The 13,546-nt window shown below is 46.9% G+C and overlaps 1 protein-coding gene across 3 annotated transcripts in view; it reads left to right on the top strand.

Moving 5' to 3' along the window:
• The window catches only part of SMOX (spermine oxidase), a 61,501-nt gene extending 48,511 nt beyond the window's left edge, over positions 1-12,990 (top strand). For all 3 annotated transcript variants that reach the window (XM_030450451.1, XM_030450452.1, XM_030450450.1), the window contains exons 4-7: positions 1,724-1,897; positions 3,851-4,550; positions 10,538-10,698; positions 12,503-12,990. In XM_030450451.1, the coding sequence (XP_030306311.1) occupies positions 1,724-1,897; positions 3,851-4,550; positions 10,538-10,698; positions 12,503-12,640 (1,173 nt within the window). In that variant the 3' untranslated portion in view covers positions 12,641-12,990. The remainder of the gene's footprint in view (positions 1-1,723; positions 1,898-3,850; positions 4,551-10,537; positions 10,699-12,502) is intronic.
• The last annotated feature ends 556 nt before the right edge of the window (positions 12,991-13,546 follow it).

The raw sequence follows: 13,546 nt of genomic DNA, 5'->3' as shown, positions 1-13,546 counted from the left end.
AGGAGACTTTTCAAATCTCACAGATGCCTGTTCCCAGGAATTTCAGAGGTGGTCCCATGAGCACAATGATGCTTTCTCTTACTCTAAGCAGTTTCCTACCTGGGAAGGCAAAGCCCAGGTTAACTCCAACTCCAGACAGCACAATTCTGCTCCATTTTCATTAGAAAACTTGCCTTAAATGTAACTTGCATTCAACCTCTCCTGTAATTTCCTATATGGGATTTATTTGATGCATGTGTGTGTTAAAGAACACATTTCAAGTATCTTTTTGATCCTGTTAGTATGACAGGGTCTCTCTTAATCAGGACTTGCTCTTGTTTCACCTCCTGCTTGTGTACAACAGCTTTGCCTTCCTCATCAAATGGTTCAGCACCCTCAGGAAGAGAAAAGCAAAGAAATAACAGGGATCCTGAGGAAAAAAAAATAATCCTGGTGGTGATACCTACTTGCTACCTGAGTGATGGGATGACGTGTAGGACAGACTTGCTGTTTGCATTTCTGTTCTCTGTTGGGCAGTGAAGAATACAATGGTTAATGAAAACATAGCCCTGGGTTCTTTATCCTTTTGGCCAAATGGTAGCTGGGTTTTACCACAGCTTTGCTTGTCTTGTGAGGGTGTTATTTGCTTACAGTGTGCAATCAGCTTAGGGAAGCTGAGCTGCATTGTGCTGACACAAGGTCTGGCCAGCTTCTACTTGCTGGAAGTGGTTTGGCCCTTAAATTAAATCAGTGGAGAACTGGGGGATGTTGAAACTACCAAAGAGCTTTTGGCTTTGGGGAACAGAGAAGATGTTCTTTCTTTTCCTTTGCTGGAGCCTTTATGCCTTGTAGGACATCCTTCTCCACCTTCCTTGTCTGGAAGGATCACAAAGAGGATGGAAGGGCTACTTCCAGGTTAGAGCAGTCAAAAATCTGAGCCCTTCAAGCTGAGAAAGATTTTAGAAAAAGTGTCTGCACCTGGGATTGCTCCAGAGACATCCCAGTGGGAACAGAGCTGGTCCCTTAGTGTCAGCTGTGAGGATGCACATGGGTCCTGCTGCTCCAGATCTCTCCCTATAGGCTTTGTGTAGCCTTTGGGTGGAGAGTGGAGCCAAGTCAGGCTGTGACACTGCTCAGCAGAGCCAGAAATTACACACTGCAGACCCAAGCCTGCTCTGTAGAGAGGCTTTTGTGCTTGCCTGGCAGCAGGAACACCTCACTTGGTCTTTTGCAATTTCTAGAAAGGGCACGGTTAAATTAAAAAATAACTTAATCATAGAATCATTAAGGTTGGAAAACACCTTCACTATCATTGAGTCCAAGCATAATCTAACTACTACAACCACTAAGCCATATCTTGAAGCACCACATCTAAACACTTCTTGAACACCTCCAGGGATGGCCACTCTACCATCTCCCTGGGCAGCCCATTCCACTCTTTCAGTAAAGAATTTTTTCCTAATATCCACCCTAAACTTGGCACAACTTAAACCCTATAGTGATGTAATAGAACTTGGACTGTTGGAGGTGAGTAAGGGTGTTTATCTTTGCTTGGAGGGATCCTGCTTTCTACCCAAGGTACCTGTGGGCACCACTTGGTGTGGAGTTGGAGCAGAGCAGGTGACAAACCCAAAGCTGATCTTTGGCAACCTGAACGTTCTTGGATGGGTTTGGATGGAGGAAAAAAGCCTCATGCTGGGGGCTTGGGATCTGCTGTGGATCACATTGTCCTCTTCTCTGGCAGGTCTATAACCTGACTCAGGAGTTCTTCCAACGAGGTAAACCAGTCAATGCTGAGAGCCAGAACAGTGTGGGTGTCTTCACACGGGACGTGGTGCGCAAACGCGTCAAGGCCGACCCGGATGACACGGAGGCCATCAAGAGGCTGAAACTAGCCATGATCCAGCAGTACCTGAAGGTGTGTGTACAAGTCAGTGGGGTTTTTTGGGTTTATTTTAACTAGGAATTGACAAATCCTGAGCTTCAGACACCTGGTGAAGCCTTGCTCATCACTGGGGAACTGCTCTCCGTGTGATGGTTTGTGAGCTCTTCCCCAGGAGACATGGCTGAAGACAGGGGCTGCAAGAAATAATGCCTTTACTATTTTTTCTCCTTACCTTAAACTTCCAGCTTTCTAATTAGAAGGGGCTTTCCTAGGCCCTGTTACATTTTCTGGTGTGATTTAATGTTTTTTTACCACCTGAAGCTACTCTGTTATCAGCTTCTTGTCTTGTCTTGTGCCTCAATGCCAGGATCCTACCTAAAAACTGTCTTTTACCCATTTCTGCCTCTGCCCTGTATATCAGAGACCAGAATAAATGTAATTTTGATGCTAATAATCTGCTGGAGAAATCCCTAGACAGCATTTTGAAGGTAAAGACATAAAATCAAAGGTAGATTATACAAACCTGTGTCCTAAGCATCTCTCCTCATGGCTTCCTTTGTTCTTTTTATCCCCTTGATGCCTTCACCTAAATGAGATCTTTGTGGGATGAGGACTTAAATGCTGCTCTGCAAGTGTAACAGTCATTCTTTTTTTAATTATAATGACTTAAGAAATGAGGCAGGGAAGGCAAGCAGTTCTCCATAGTGTATGGGAAAGGTGGGAAGCTGAAACATGGAGAAATCAAGACCTAGAGGGTCTCATAGGGGGTCTGTGATAAAGCTGAGATTTGAATACGTGTGTTCTGAGGTTTGTTCTGATACCTCAGTGTCCTAACCCAAGAGTTTGTGTCACAGGGTGTCTCCACAGCTGCCATGTGAAGACCAGTTATTTATTGTGTTATCCAGGTAACATCCCCTGTGCAGACAATGTCAGTCACTTGATACAGCTCTGGTTTTCCTGGTAGTTACTTCTGGGGTAGCTACAGGTTGCCACAGCCAGAGACTTCTCTGCAAGTCATGCAAATCCCTTCTCATGGGTAAATACCTGAGAAGAACAAAGATTCTTTGCCCCTGTGCTCAGCCCTGGGGAGGCCACAGCTTGAGTCCTGTGTCCAGTTCTGGGCCCCTCAGCCCCTCAGGAAGGAGCTTGAGGTGCTGGAGCAGGTCCAGAGAAGAGCAAGGAGGCTGTGAAGGGATCCAGCAGAATTGCTGTGAGGAAGGGCTGAGGGAGCTGGGGGTGTTGAGGCTGGAGAAGAGGAGGCTCAGGGGAGACCTCATCACTCTCTGCAACTCCCTGAAAGGAGGTTGGAGCCAGGGGGGGGTTGGGCTCTTTTCCCAGGCAACTCTCAGCAAGACAAGAGGGCAGGGTCTCAAGTTGTGCCAGGGGAGGTTTAGGTTGGAGATTCGAAAGAATTTCTTTCTGGAGAGGGTGATCAGGCATTGGAATGGGCTGCCCAGGGAAGTAGTGGATTCTCCGTGTCTGGAGATCTTTCCAAAGAGCCTGGATGTGGCACTGAGTGCCATGGGCTAGGAACTGCAGTGGGAGTGGATCAAGGGTTGGACTTGATGATCTCTGAGGTCCCTTCCAACCCAGCCAATTCTATGATTCTATGATTCTAATCTTTAGAAACTTATCACAGGTCAGGCTAAACATCCTGCCTCTGTTCCAGGGATCTCTGGAAGCTACAGCTGTGCCCAATACTCCTGCAAACTTCAACCACCAGGTCCCGAATTTAACGCTTTGATACATCCCATGGAGTGAAAGGAACACAAGTGTCTCTCTCTCATCTTGGCATTTCCTGTCTCCTTCCTGTGCTGGGTCCTCTCCCTCTCTGTAGATGGTTACCTTGCTGATTGCTGAGGGTTTGGCAGCACACTGAAAGCTTCAGACATTAGAAATAGCTGCCCAAAGTGCCCTTGCAGTGCCATGCCATGGTTGTGATGAGTTGCTCCGTGGCAATGTTGCTTTTGTCTTGCTTTTCCTTAGGTAGAGAGCTGTGAGAGCAGCTCCCACAGCATGGATGAAGTCTCGCTCAGTGAATTTGGGGAATGGACCGAAATCCCTGGGGCCCATCACATCATTCCTTGTGGTTTCATTAAAATCGTGGAGATTTTAGCCCGCTCCATTCCAGAGTCCGTCATTCAGCTCCGCAAGCCGGTCAAGTGCATCCACTGGAACCAGTCGGTCCACAAGGAGATTGAGAGGGTGGCTGACCACAACAGTGACCTCCCCGAGGAGGACAAGGGCTCTGATGTCTTCGTGGAGTGCGAGGACTGTGAGTTCATCCCAGCTGACCACGTCATCGTGACCGTGTCCCTGGGTGTCCTGAAGAAACGCCACGAGAGCCTCTTCCATCCCCGCTTGCCCGAGGACAAGGTGATGGCCATTGAGAAACTAGGAATCAACACAACTGACAAGATTTTCCTGGAGTTTGAAGAGCCTTTCTGGAGCTCTGAATGCAACAGCATCCAGTTTGTCTGGGAAGACGAGGCAGAGAGTGAGAGCTTGACTTACCCCGAGGAGCTGTGGTACAAGAAGATCTGCAGCTTTGATGTGCTCTACCCACCAGAGAGGTATGGCCATGTCCTGAGTGGCTGGATCTGTGGAGAAGAGGCTTTGATCATGGAGAAGTATGATGATGAAACTGTGGCAGAAACCTGCACTGAAATGCTACGTAAATTTACAGGTCAGCCATGCTCTGGGTCCTTTTGGTGAGGGGAGAAGAGAGGGAGAGTGGGGCTGGGGTGTTGAATAACCACCAGGAAGGAAAGGCACTGAAGTCATTTTTAGTTCTTTGGCATTTTACAGCCCTTTGGATGGGCTGTGCCTCTGCTTCCAGCACACCTCCTTCTTGGGTGTGCCTGAAAGCTATTTATACAGAGGGGCTGATAACCTGCTCAGGAAGTGGTGGGCAGAAGTGCTTGAGGATTTCACATCCTCTGCTTTATTTAATCACAAATAACTCTTCAGCAGCTGGAGCTGTCAGACTCTGGGCTTCTGAGAACTGATCTCAGCTGTGGAAAGCTCAGCTCTTTTAGAGCCAGTGAAGCTGAACAGATTCAGAGCTGAGATGAGGTGGTTGAATCCCATCCCTGACTTCCAGACTATGTGGAAATCTCATTGGCCTCAATTTCCAACTATCCATGATCTTGAGAAATTCCTTTTTCTTTTTTTTTTTTTTTGAGTCGTTTACCAGAATCTTCCTGGACTTCACAGATTTCATGTTTACTGAGCATCCATCACATTAAAAGCAGCAGTTGGAGGAAAGCAGACCTTAGGTGTGTTGTCCTGAGAAAATCCAAGATGAAATCACTAAAAGCTCTAATACTTGACCATGCTGTGCCTTGGTTTGTCTGCAGCTGCTTCTCTAGAGGTTTCAGACCTCCCCAAGGAAGGGCTTTTTGTGTTTACAGAGTTCTTTGATATCCTCTGATGGAAGATACTGGATGAGCACAGGTGTGAAACACTGAAGGAAATAGTGGCTGACTCATTGCAGTCCTGAAATAAGGAATTTTGATTTTCTGCATAGCTAGAAGCAATTGTAAGAGCAGCATCCTCCAAAATGAGATGTATTCTGTGCCATTTTGGAGATGGGTCCCATGGTTAAACTATTTATATTGGTCTGCTAGCTCATGTTAGCCAAAACCCAGCTACCAGTGGGTTTCCAGCCTTACCTTTTGTCTATGGACCTCTAACTGAAGGAATTTATCTTCACAAGTGTTACAGAGCATTTGCTACCAACATCATGCAGATCTAGAGAAGGGGTCCTGGAAGCTGAGGACAACCTGAATAACTTACTGCCCCAAAACCTTTCATGTTTTACTGCTCTCTTCAGAAACCATAGGGTAGACCCTAGATTCAGAAACCCTGATACAGCAACCAAAACTGATCCTTGTTTCAGCTTCTTCAGTGTTGCATTTGGACTGGAGCCTGTAGGATGATTCAGAGACTGTTTCTCCTTTCTCTTTCTTCTCTTCTCTTCTCTTCTCTTCTCTTCTCTTCTCTTCTCTTCTCTTCTCTTCTCTTCTCTTCTCTTCTCTTCTCTTCTCTTCTCTTCTCTTCTCTTCTCTCCTCTTCTCTCCTCTCCTCTCCTCTCCTCTCCTCTCCTCTCCTCTCCTCTCCTCTCCTCTCCTCTCTCCTCTCTCCTCTCTCCTCTCTCCTCTCTCCTCTCTCCTCTCTCCTCTCTCCTCTCTCCTCTCTCCTCTCTCCTCTCTCCTCTCTCCTCTCTCCTCTCTCCTCTCTCCTCTCTCCTCTCTCCTCTCTCCTCTCTCCTCTCTCCTCTCTCCTCTCTCCTCTCTCCTCTCTCCTCTCTCCTCTCTCCTCTCTCCTCTCTCCTCTCTTCTCTTTCCAGTGGTTTTAGGTAAACCCTGCATTACATTCACTGTTACTTCATCCATATCTTCCCCTGACACCTTGCAGCCCAACTGTGTTCTTCTCCCTTCTCTGTAGAGGTTTTTCTCTTTAAGGCCAAGCTGTTCCAGTGCTGACATCTCACAGACCATATCAACAGCTTGGACTGTTACTGCTTGCTTAAAACCTCTTTTTTTTCTTTGATTCATCAGCGGGAATTTGGCTCTTGGCATCTTCCTTTGGCAGATGGGAGTATGCCCTCCTTCCTCCTCCTTGGGCTCCTATCCTGTTGTTATTGTTTGCATGTGTTGGATGTTCCTCTCTTCCTCCCAGGATGGAAATATGTTGGGATTGGTATGTGCTGCAGTTGCTGTTCCAGCTGACACTGCACGTGGTCACTGTCCATCAGACTTTTTGGCAACGTGAGCTCCATCTCAGCCTTCTCCTAATCCTGGGCTGTCTAACCCTGCAGAATTTCAGGCTGAATTTACCAGGGCCTTGCCCTGCAATGAACACTTTGTACACAAGCTCACCTCTCAGCTGTTTGAAACTCCTGGAAGAAAACATGTCCTTGGAGCTCCCATTACACAACATGGCCTGATCCACTTCCTTCCCCCCCCAGAAAAACCTTATTAATTTGTAGGAAGCCTTGTTAATTTGTAGGAAACATTAATTTGTAGGAAATCTTTTCACAGATGCCCCAGGATGGCTTTGCTGGGGGGGGGGCTGGGTTTACCTTGGTCCCCTTGCTCCTGTTTTCCCTAGCAGGTTCCCAGAAAAAACAACTTCCCAAGGCTACCCTGGGCCAGGTGCCAGGCAGGATGAAATCACAGAAGCCTGCTCAGCTCTCCATGCACCTACCCTCTCCTCAGCTAATCAGGAATGTGAGGTTAGCCCAGCTAAGGGGTTAGTGAGGACTGGGGGAACAAAGCAGCTTTCTGGCTGTGATCTGACTGCAGTCATTCCTGAAAATGATTCCTCTCCTCTGGTCCAATTAGCACCACCAAACCCAGCCTTTAAAGCATTTCCCACCCACCCAACTTCATGGAAGTCAGCTAAATGAGTTGGGAAACTCAGTCCTCCTAGGATGCTAAGCTCAGTGGAAAGAAAGACTCTTCAATAAGGTACTTCAGATCTTCCAGAGCTCACTTGGTGCTCTGAAGGAGCTTTCCCCTACTGAGTAGAGAGGGAGCCTTCTATTCAATAATGAAAGTAGGTAGTATCAGCCTTTTAATGTTCACTTTGCCTTTTGTAGCTTTCATGTTCTGTGTATAAAATCCCCTGTGTTCTTATTTCTTATTCTGATACAGAATTAATTCCTTACCCAGGTCAGCTCCCATATTCAGCTGTGTTTTCCCAGTCCATTGCTCATGGAGGCCTTTGCTTTGCCTTCAGGGGATTTTAGACCAGTTCTTTATTAAATCCATCCCTTTCAACTCACACTGAGAATTTCTGTCTGAGGGATGACCTGAAATTCCACAGGCAGGTTAGTCTTGTGGATTATCTGCCTTTGCTGTGAAAAAGCTCTGAAGATTGCTCTAACCTGAGGACCACTGACAATTACTGCTTTCCACAGTATGGCTGGAAAGCAGTATCCTCTAAATCTGATTAAATGGGATGCTTTGGAGCAATTAGGACTCTTGCTCTGGTTTTTTTTTCTGTTGGCTAAGCTCCAGGAGACAGGAATTGCAGTCCTGATCCCTTCTGAAGGACTCACTGATTTGTCAAGCTGTGGCTGGAGATGCCTTGAGTTGTCCTCCTTGTCCTCCAGCTGTTTCTCCTCATTGCAGCTGAGAATCTGATAGGAGATGCTGAGAGTTGCATCCCCCAGCATGATGCTGAGGAAGGAAACTGGTTCTGGGAGCTGTACAACTAGGATTTATCTTACCCAGGCTCCTTAGACCTGCTCGGGGCCATTTCTGCAGGAGCTCTGCTATCTGCCCAAAGCCATGTGCTTCATGATGCTGTGCTGCAGTTTCCTTTGGGATGAGGTTCAACATTCCAAGTGCCGGGTCCTGCACTTTGGCCACAACAACCCCATGGGGAGCTCCAGGCTGGGCACAGAGTGGCAGAAAGGGACCTGGGAGTCTGGATTGCCAGGAAGCTGAACATGAGCCAGCAGTGTGCCCAGGTGGCCAAGAAGGCCAATGGCATCCTGGGCTGGCTCAGGAACAGCGTGGCCAGCAGGTCCAGGGAAGGGATTCTGCCCCTGTGCTCAGCCCTGGTGAGGCCACAGCTTGAGTCCTGTGTCCAGTTCTGGGCCCCTCAGCCCCTCAGGAAGGAGCTTGAGGTGCTGGAGCAGGTCCAGAGAAGAGCAAGGAGGCTGTGAAGGGATCCAGCAGAATTGCTGTGAGGAAGGGCTGAGGGAGCTGGGGGTGTTGAGGCTGGAGAAGAGGAGGCTCAGGGGAGACCTCATCACTCTCTGCAACTCCCTGAAAGGAGGTTGGAGCCAGGGGGGGGTTGGGCTCTTTTCCCAGGCAACTCTCAGCAAGACAAGAGGGCAGGGTCTCAAGTTGTGCCAGGGGAGGTTTAGGTTGGAGATGAGAAAGAATTTCTTTCTGGAGAGGGTGATCAGGCATTGGAATGGGCTGCCCAGGGCAGTAGTGGATTCTCCGTGTCTGGAGATCTTTCCAAAGAGCCTGGATGTGGCACTCAGTGCCATGGTCTAGCAACCGCAGCGGTGGTTCAAGGGTTGGACTTGATGGTCTCTGAGGTCTCTTCCAACCCAGCCCATTCTATGATTCTATGAAGTTGCTATGAGGAGAAAAATTCCCTGGTAATTCCCTTCCCTGGGAAGGCTGCTGTTCACCTGCTTAAATGCACAGTTCAAGGTCATCCATGGGAAACACTAGGGAGGGACAGAGCTGCTGCTTTTACCAGTCCTAACGATTGCTTTATTAAAGATTGCTGGATTTATACACTTGTTGATTGAGCTGATGACTCCACAGACTCTTTTTGTTAACAAATCTCAGTCTTTTAGCAGATCTGTGGCCTTCCCTGCAGGCTGACAAGCCCTCATCTTGTCACTTGTAAGCCTCTGTAATTAAAAGGAATCATCTTTCCATCAGCATCTTGCTTGTTGAGTCCTGTATTGGAAATCCTCTGAATACCTTTACAGTGGGACATGAGAACATGCACCAGAAGAGGCACCACCAGCTCTCTGCAGAGACTCCTTTTATTTGAAAACAAATCATGTGGTTGTTTCTGTGCAATGCAGTGCCCTGGATGGCTGCTTTGGCTCTCTTTGGTGTTGTGTTGTCTTAGCAGCTTCCATGGTGTGTTCTCCTGGGTTTTCCCACAGCCCTTAAAAATAAAACTTATTTCCTTGACACATCTGAGCCCTCCCTGTTCTCAGATTCCCTTGGGCTTTTTCACTTCCATCCCAGGCATTCCTGCTTTGAAGATTCTTGGAGGGGAGAGGATTTTAGAGGCTTTGTTATGCTAAGTTCTTATTCCTGAAACAACATTCAGTGGTAGGATAGGTTTTGTTCACAGGGTATATTTATTTGCTAGCCTATGCCATGTTATTGTCTGAGGGTTAATGGTCAGAAGGTGTTCACAGTGTACTCTGGCAAGCCATCCAGGTGCCTTTGCTCTCTTGCAGCCTTGGATTTCATAGTTCTGGTTGACACGTGATGCTTCTAAAAACAGTTGCTGAGCCAGGGAAATAACCTGCTCCTGATTTTAAGGAATTAAAAGCATGCTAAATAGTTGCTAAACAGGGGTAAATAATACAGTGCCTGACTATTCTTTGCAGTGTGATATCTCCCTCTCCAAGCCCTGATGAAGAGACAAAGGAATTTGGATCATTTTTATGGCAGGCTAAGCATGAAGTGTTTCAGAGGCTGCAGCAGGCACAGGAACTCTTGTTTCTTGTGCTGAGAGTCTCCCAGGCTTGCCTGGGTATGTGAGGTTGCCTTAAAGATGAGTCTCAGCTCTCCCACAAAGAGAATTTATCCTTAGTGCAGTTCTCCATCTCCCCATCCCTGTCTTGCCCATCCAGATAGGATCACAGATGCCAACAAAATCCTGGTCAGTGACTCTGAGATGCTCTCAAACCAGCCTAGCCAGAGGGTCTCCAATGTATTGGTGATGTTTTCTGGGATCTTTCCCAAAATGGAAAACTGTAGCTGAGATTAAAAGGGAAGCTATATCTGTTCTATAGATAATTAGAAGTCACTAACAAAAAAGAGATCTGGTTTAGGGCCTCTTCCAAGTAGCCTTCAGGCTCTGCTGGGGTATATTTTCAATAAACCAGGCTTTATTATGTTTTTTTTTCTTGAACACAGTCTTACTTTTTGTCTTCTCCTGCTTTCCACTTAGGGAATCCAAACATTCCAAAACCTCGCCGGATCCTGCGGTCCTCCTGGGGCAGCAATCCCTACTTCCGTGGCTCCTACTCTTACACCCAAGTTGGATCTAGTGGGGCTGATGTAGAGAAACTTGCCAAACCACTGCCTTATGCTGAAAGCTCCAAAACTGCTGTAAGTATGGCCCAAATTGGTTCTGGGGCAAAAAGACTGAAATGATGCTGGGCAGCAGCTCTGGAAGGGAGCTTGAAGGGGACGAGTTTTGGTTGGGTCTCCAGTAATAGGTTTTCCAGTTTTTATTATTTATTATTTTTATTCTTTCCCTGTCTGGACAAATGATCCATGTAGGGTTTGACCTCTTCAATGTGCCAGAGGTGCATATTAGGAGATTTTTGGGTTGGCAGCAGGGAGTGAGGAAGGCCCAGTCCTTGGCTGGGGGACTTTGGGTTGGCAGAGGACAATGACTTTGCTCCTCAGATATTGCCTTTGCTTTCTGACTGTAGCCAGGGGAGCAGGAGCACATATGGAGATAATTACAGCTCAGCTAATGAGCAGTAACATTCTAAGCCCAACTCACCCTTTACTCCAGGGTTGTGAGTCTAAATCCAAAGAAAAAGGGTGATGAATATGCAGCCTCCAAGCATCCATCTGATCTTGTCTTCTCCATCCAGAGCCTGGCCCTACCATGGGATTGTGTTCAGCACAGCAGGAGCTTTGGGAATCTTTTTGCTGTATTTCCTGGGGAAAAGAGGTAGATTGAAATTCCTGCCTCAGAACTGTGTGGGCACTAGTTTGAGGGAGGATCTGATTACTGATGGAAGAGGTCGGACACTCTGGTCTCACTCAGAGGGTTTTGAGACATGACTTTTTCCCTCTGCAATTCCTCTCTGAAGGAAGAAATCCTTAATGTGCTGAACTGTAATTCAGAGGAGCAAAGAGAGGAATCAGAATTAAGGTGCTGAGTGACTCCTGAAGGTTTGTTTGAGGTTACAGGAGTTGGTATCTGGCTCTGTGGTGGTGCCTCAGCCCTGCAAGCAGCTCCTTGTGGGCACAGCAGTGAGAATGAGCTTCATGTGGGCAGACATGGAACAGTTTGGGTTGGAAAAGGACCTTTACAGGTCCTTATCTTGCAACCCCTGCAGTGAGCTGGGACATCTTCAGCTAGATCAGGTTGCTCAGAACCCCATCCAACTTCACCTTGAATATTTCCAGGGAAGAGGCATCCAGAACCTCTTTGAGCAGCCTCGGCCACTGTTGTGTAAAACATTTTCTTATTTCTAGTCTGAATCTCCTCTCTTTTAGTTTAGAACCATCACCTCTTCTCCTATCACTACAAACCCTGCTAAAGCACATTTTGCTTGTCACCATAGAATCATTTGGGTTGGAAGGGACCTCTACAGGTCACCCTGTCCAACCCCCTAGTTGCATTCAGCAGGAACATCCCTGTGCATCACATCAGGATTTGGAGAACCAGCAGTCTGATAACACTGATGGGGATAACACTGATGGGGATAACAACACTGATGGGGATAACACTGATGGAGATAACACTGATGGGATACCACTGATGGGGATAACACCACTGATGGGGATAACACTGATGGGGATAACACCACTGATGGGGATAACACTGATGGGGATAACACCACTGATGGGGATAACACTGATGGGGATAACAACACTGATGGGGATAACACTGATGGGGATAACACCACTGATGGGGATAACACTGATGGGGATAACACCACTGATGGGGATAACACTGATGGGGATAACACCACTGATGGGGATAACACTGATGGGGATAACACCACTGATGGGGATAACACTGATGGATAACACTGTCAGCTCATGGGGATGTAGGAGGGCATGGAAAATAATTAAAATTTCATCTCCTTTTATCCACTCACCTGTAAATGCTGCTGAGCTTTTTCTGTTTTGTTTTTTATTATTATTTTTTTTCTCTTGTCTTCTCCAGCCAATGCAGGTGATGTTTTCAGGGGAGGCCACTCACAGGAAGTATTATTCCACGACCCATGGTGCTGTGCTTTCTGGGCAGAGAGAGGCTGCTCACCTCATTGAGATGTACCAGGACCTCCTGCAGTGCCAGAGCTGAAAGGCCCCATGTTTGCCAACACCACCCACTCCCAAATCCTTGTCCAGGTGTGTGGAGGGGTTCTTTTTTTTGGTTTTTTTTTTTTTTTAATTTCAGTTCACAGTAGAACAGCCTTTATCTTTTTCTATTAAAAAAAAAAAAGCCCTAACTCTTTAAAAAATTAGTCATCAATAGCTTTATTTCTGTGTGCTGTATTGTTAACAGGGAAGGGTGCTCCTTTTTGTCTAGTAAACTGTTTCTTTGTCATTTTAATTCTAACTTCACTTTTGGTGCCTATCATATTTGATTTTTTTTTTCCCTTTCTGTATTGTAAGTGCCTTCTATACTAAAATAAATGTTGTAATAAAAAAGACTGGGTGCTTTGGTACTACCTGGGTGCTTCACTCACTTACTTGCACGTTTATTCAGGGTTCAAAATATTTCCTAGTTTCCCAGTGGAGCCTTCAGGTGATCACCTCTAGCAATAAACAATTCTGATTTCACAGTGTCAGAAATAGATCACAGAAATGGTGTTTGCATGGAGGAATAGCTAAGAAATGGGCTTTTCCTGCTTCACTGAGAAACCCAGTGCCACCTTCCAGCATCTTCTGGGTGCAGAGTCAGGAAATGGGAAGGTTTCACAGCTCATCAGGGCTTGGCATCCCCTGAACATCTTTTGGATGAATCCTCCTGGCTTGGAGCTTCTTCCCAATTCAGCTTCTCCAGCAAACACAGAACATGGAAGTCCATGTGTCCTCTGCACCCCTGGGAGGGACATTACAAGCCATGGTGGCCAAGAAATTCTTTCTGAGAGGCACTTGGTGCCTTGGTGACACCAGGGCTGGCACTTGGCTCCTCAGAGGAGCTTCCTAGGAGGCTTTTTAAGCTCAGGGTTTGAAACTCAGCTTTTTGTTTTTGGACTCAGGG

This window comes from Calypte anna, chromosome 4B (assembly GCF_003957555.1).
Source record: "Calypte anna isolate BGI_N300 chromosome 4B, bCalAnn1_v1.p, whole genome shotgun sequence".
Taxonomy (NCBI): Eukaryota; Metazoa; Chordata; class Aves; order Apodiformes; family Trochilidae; genus Calypte; species Calypte anna.
The sequence above is the reverse complement of the archived record's forward strand: the minus strand, read 5'-3'. Positions and strand labels throughout refer to the sequence as shown.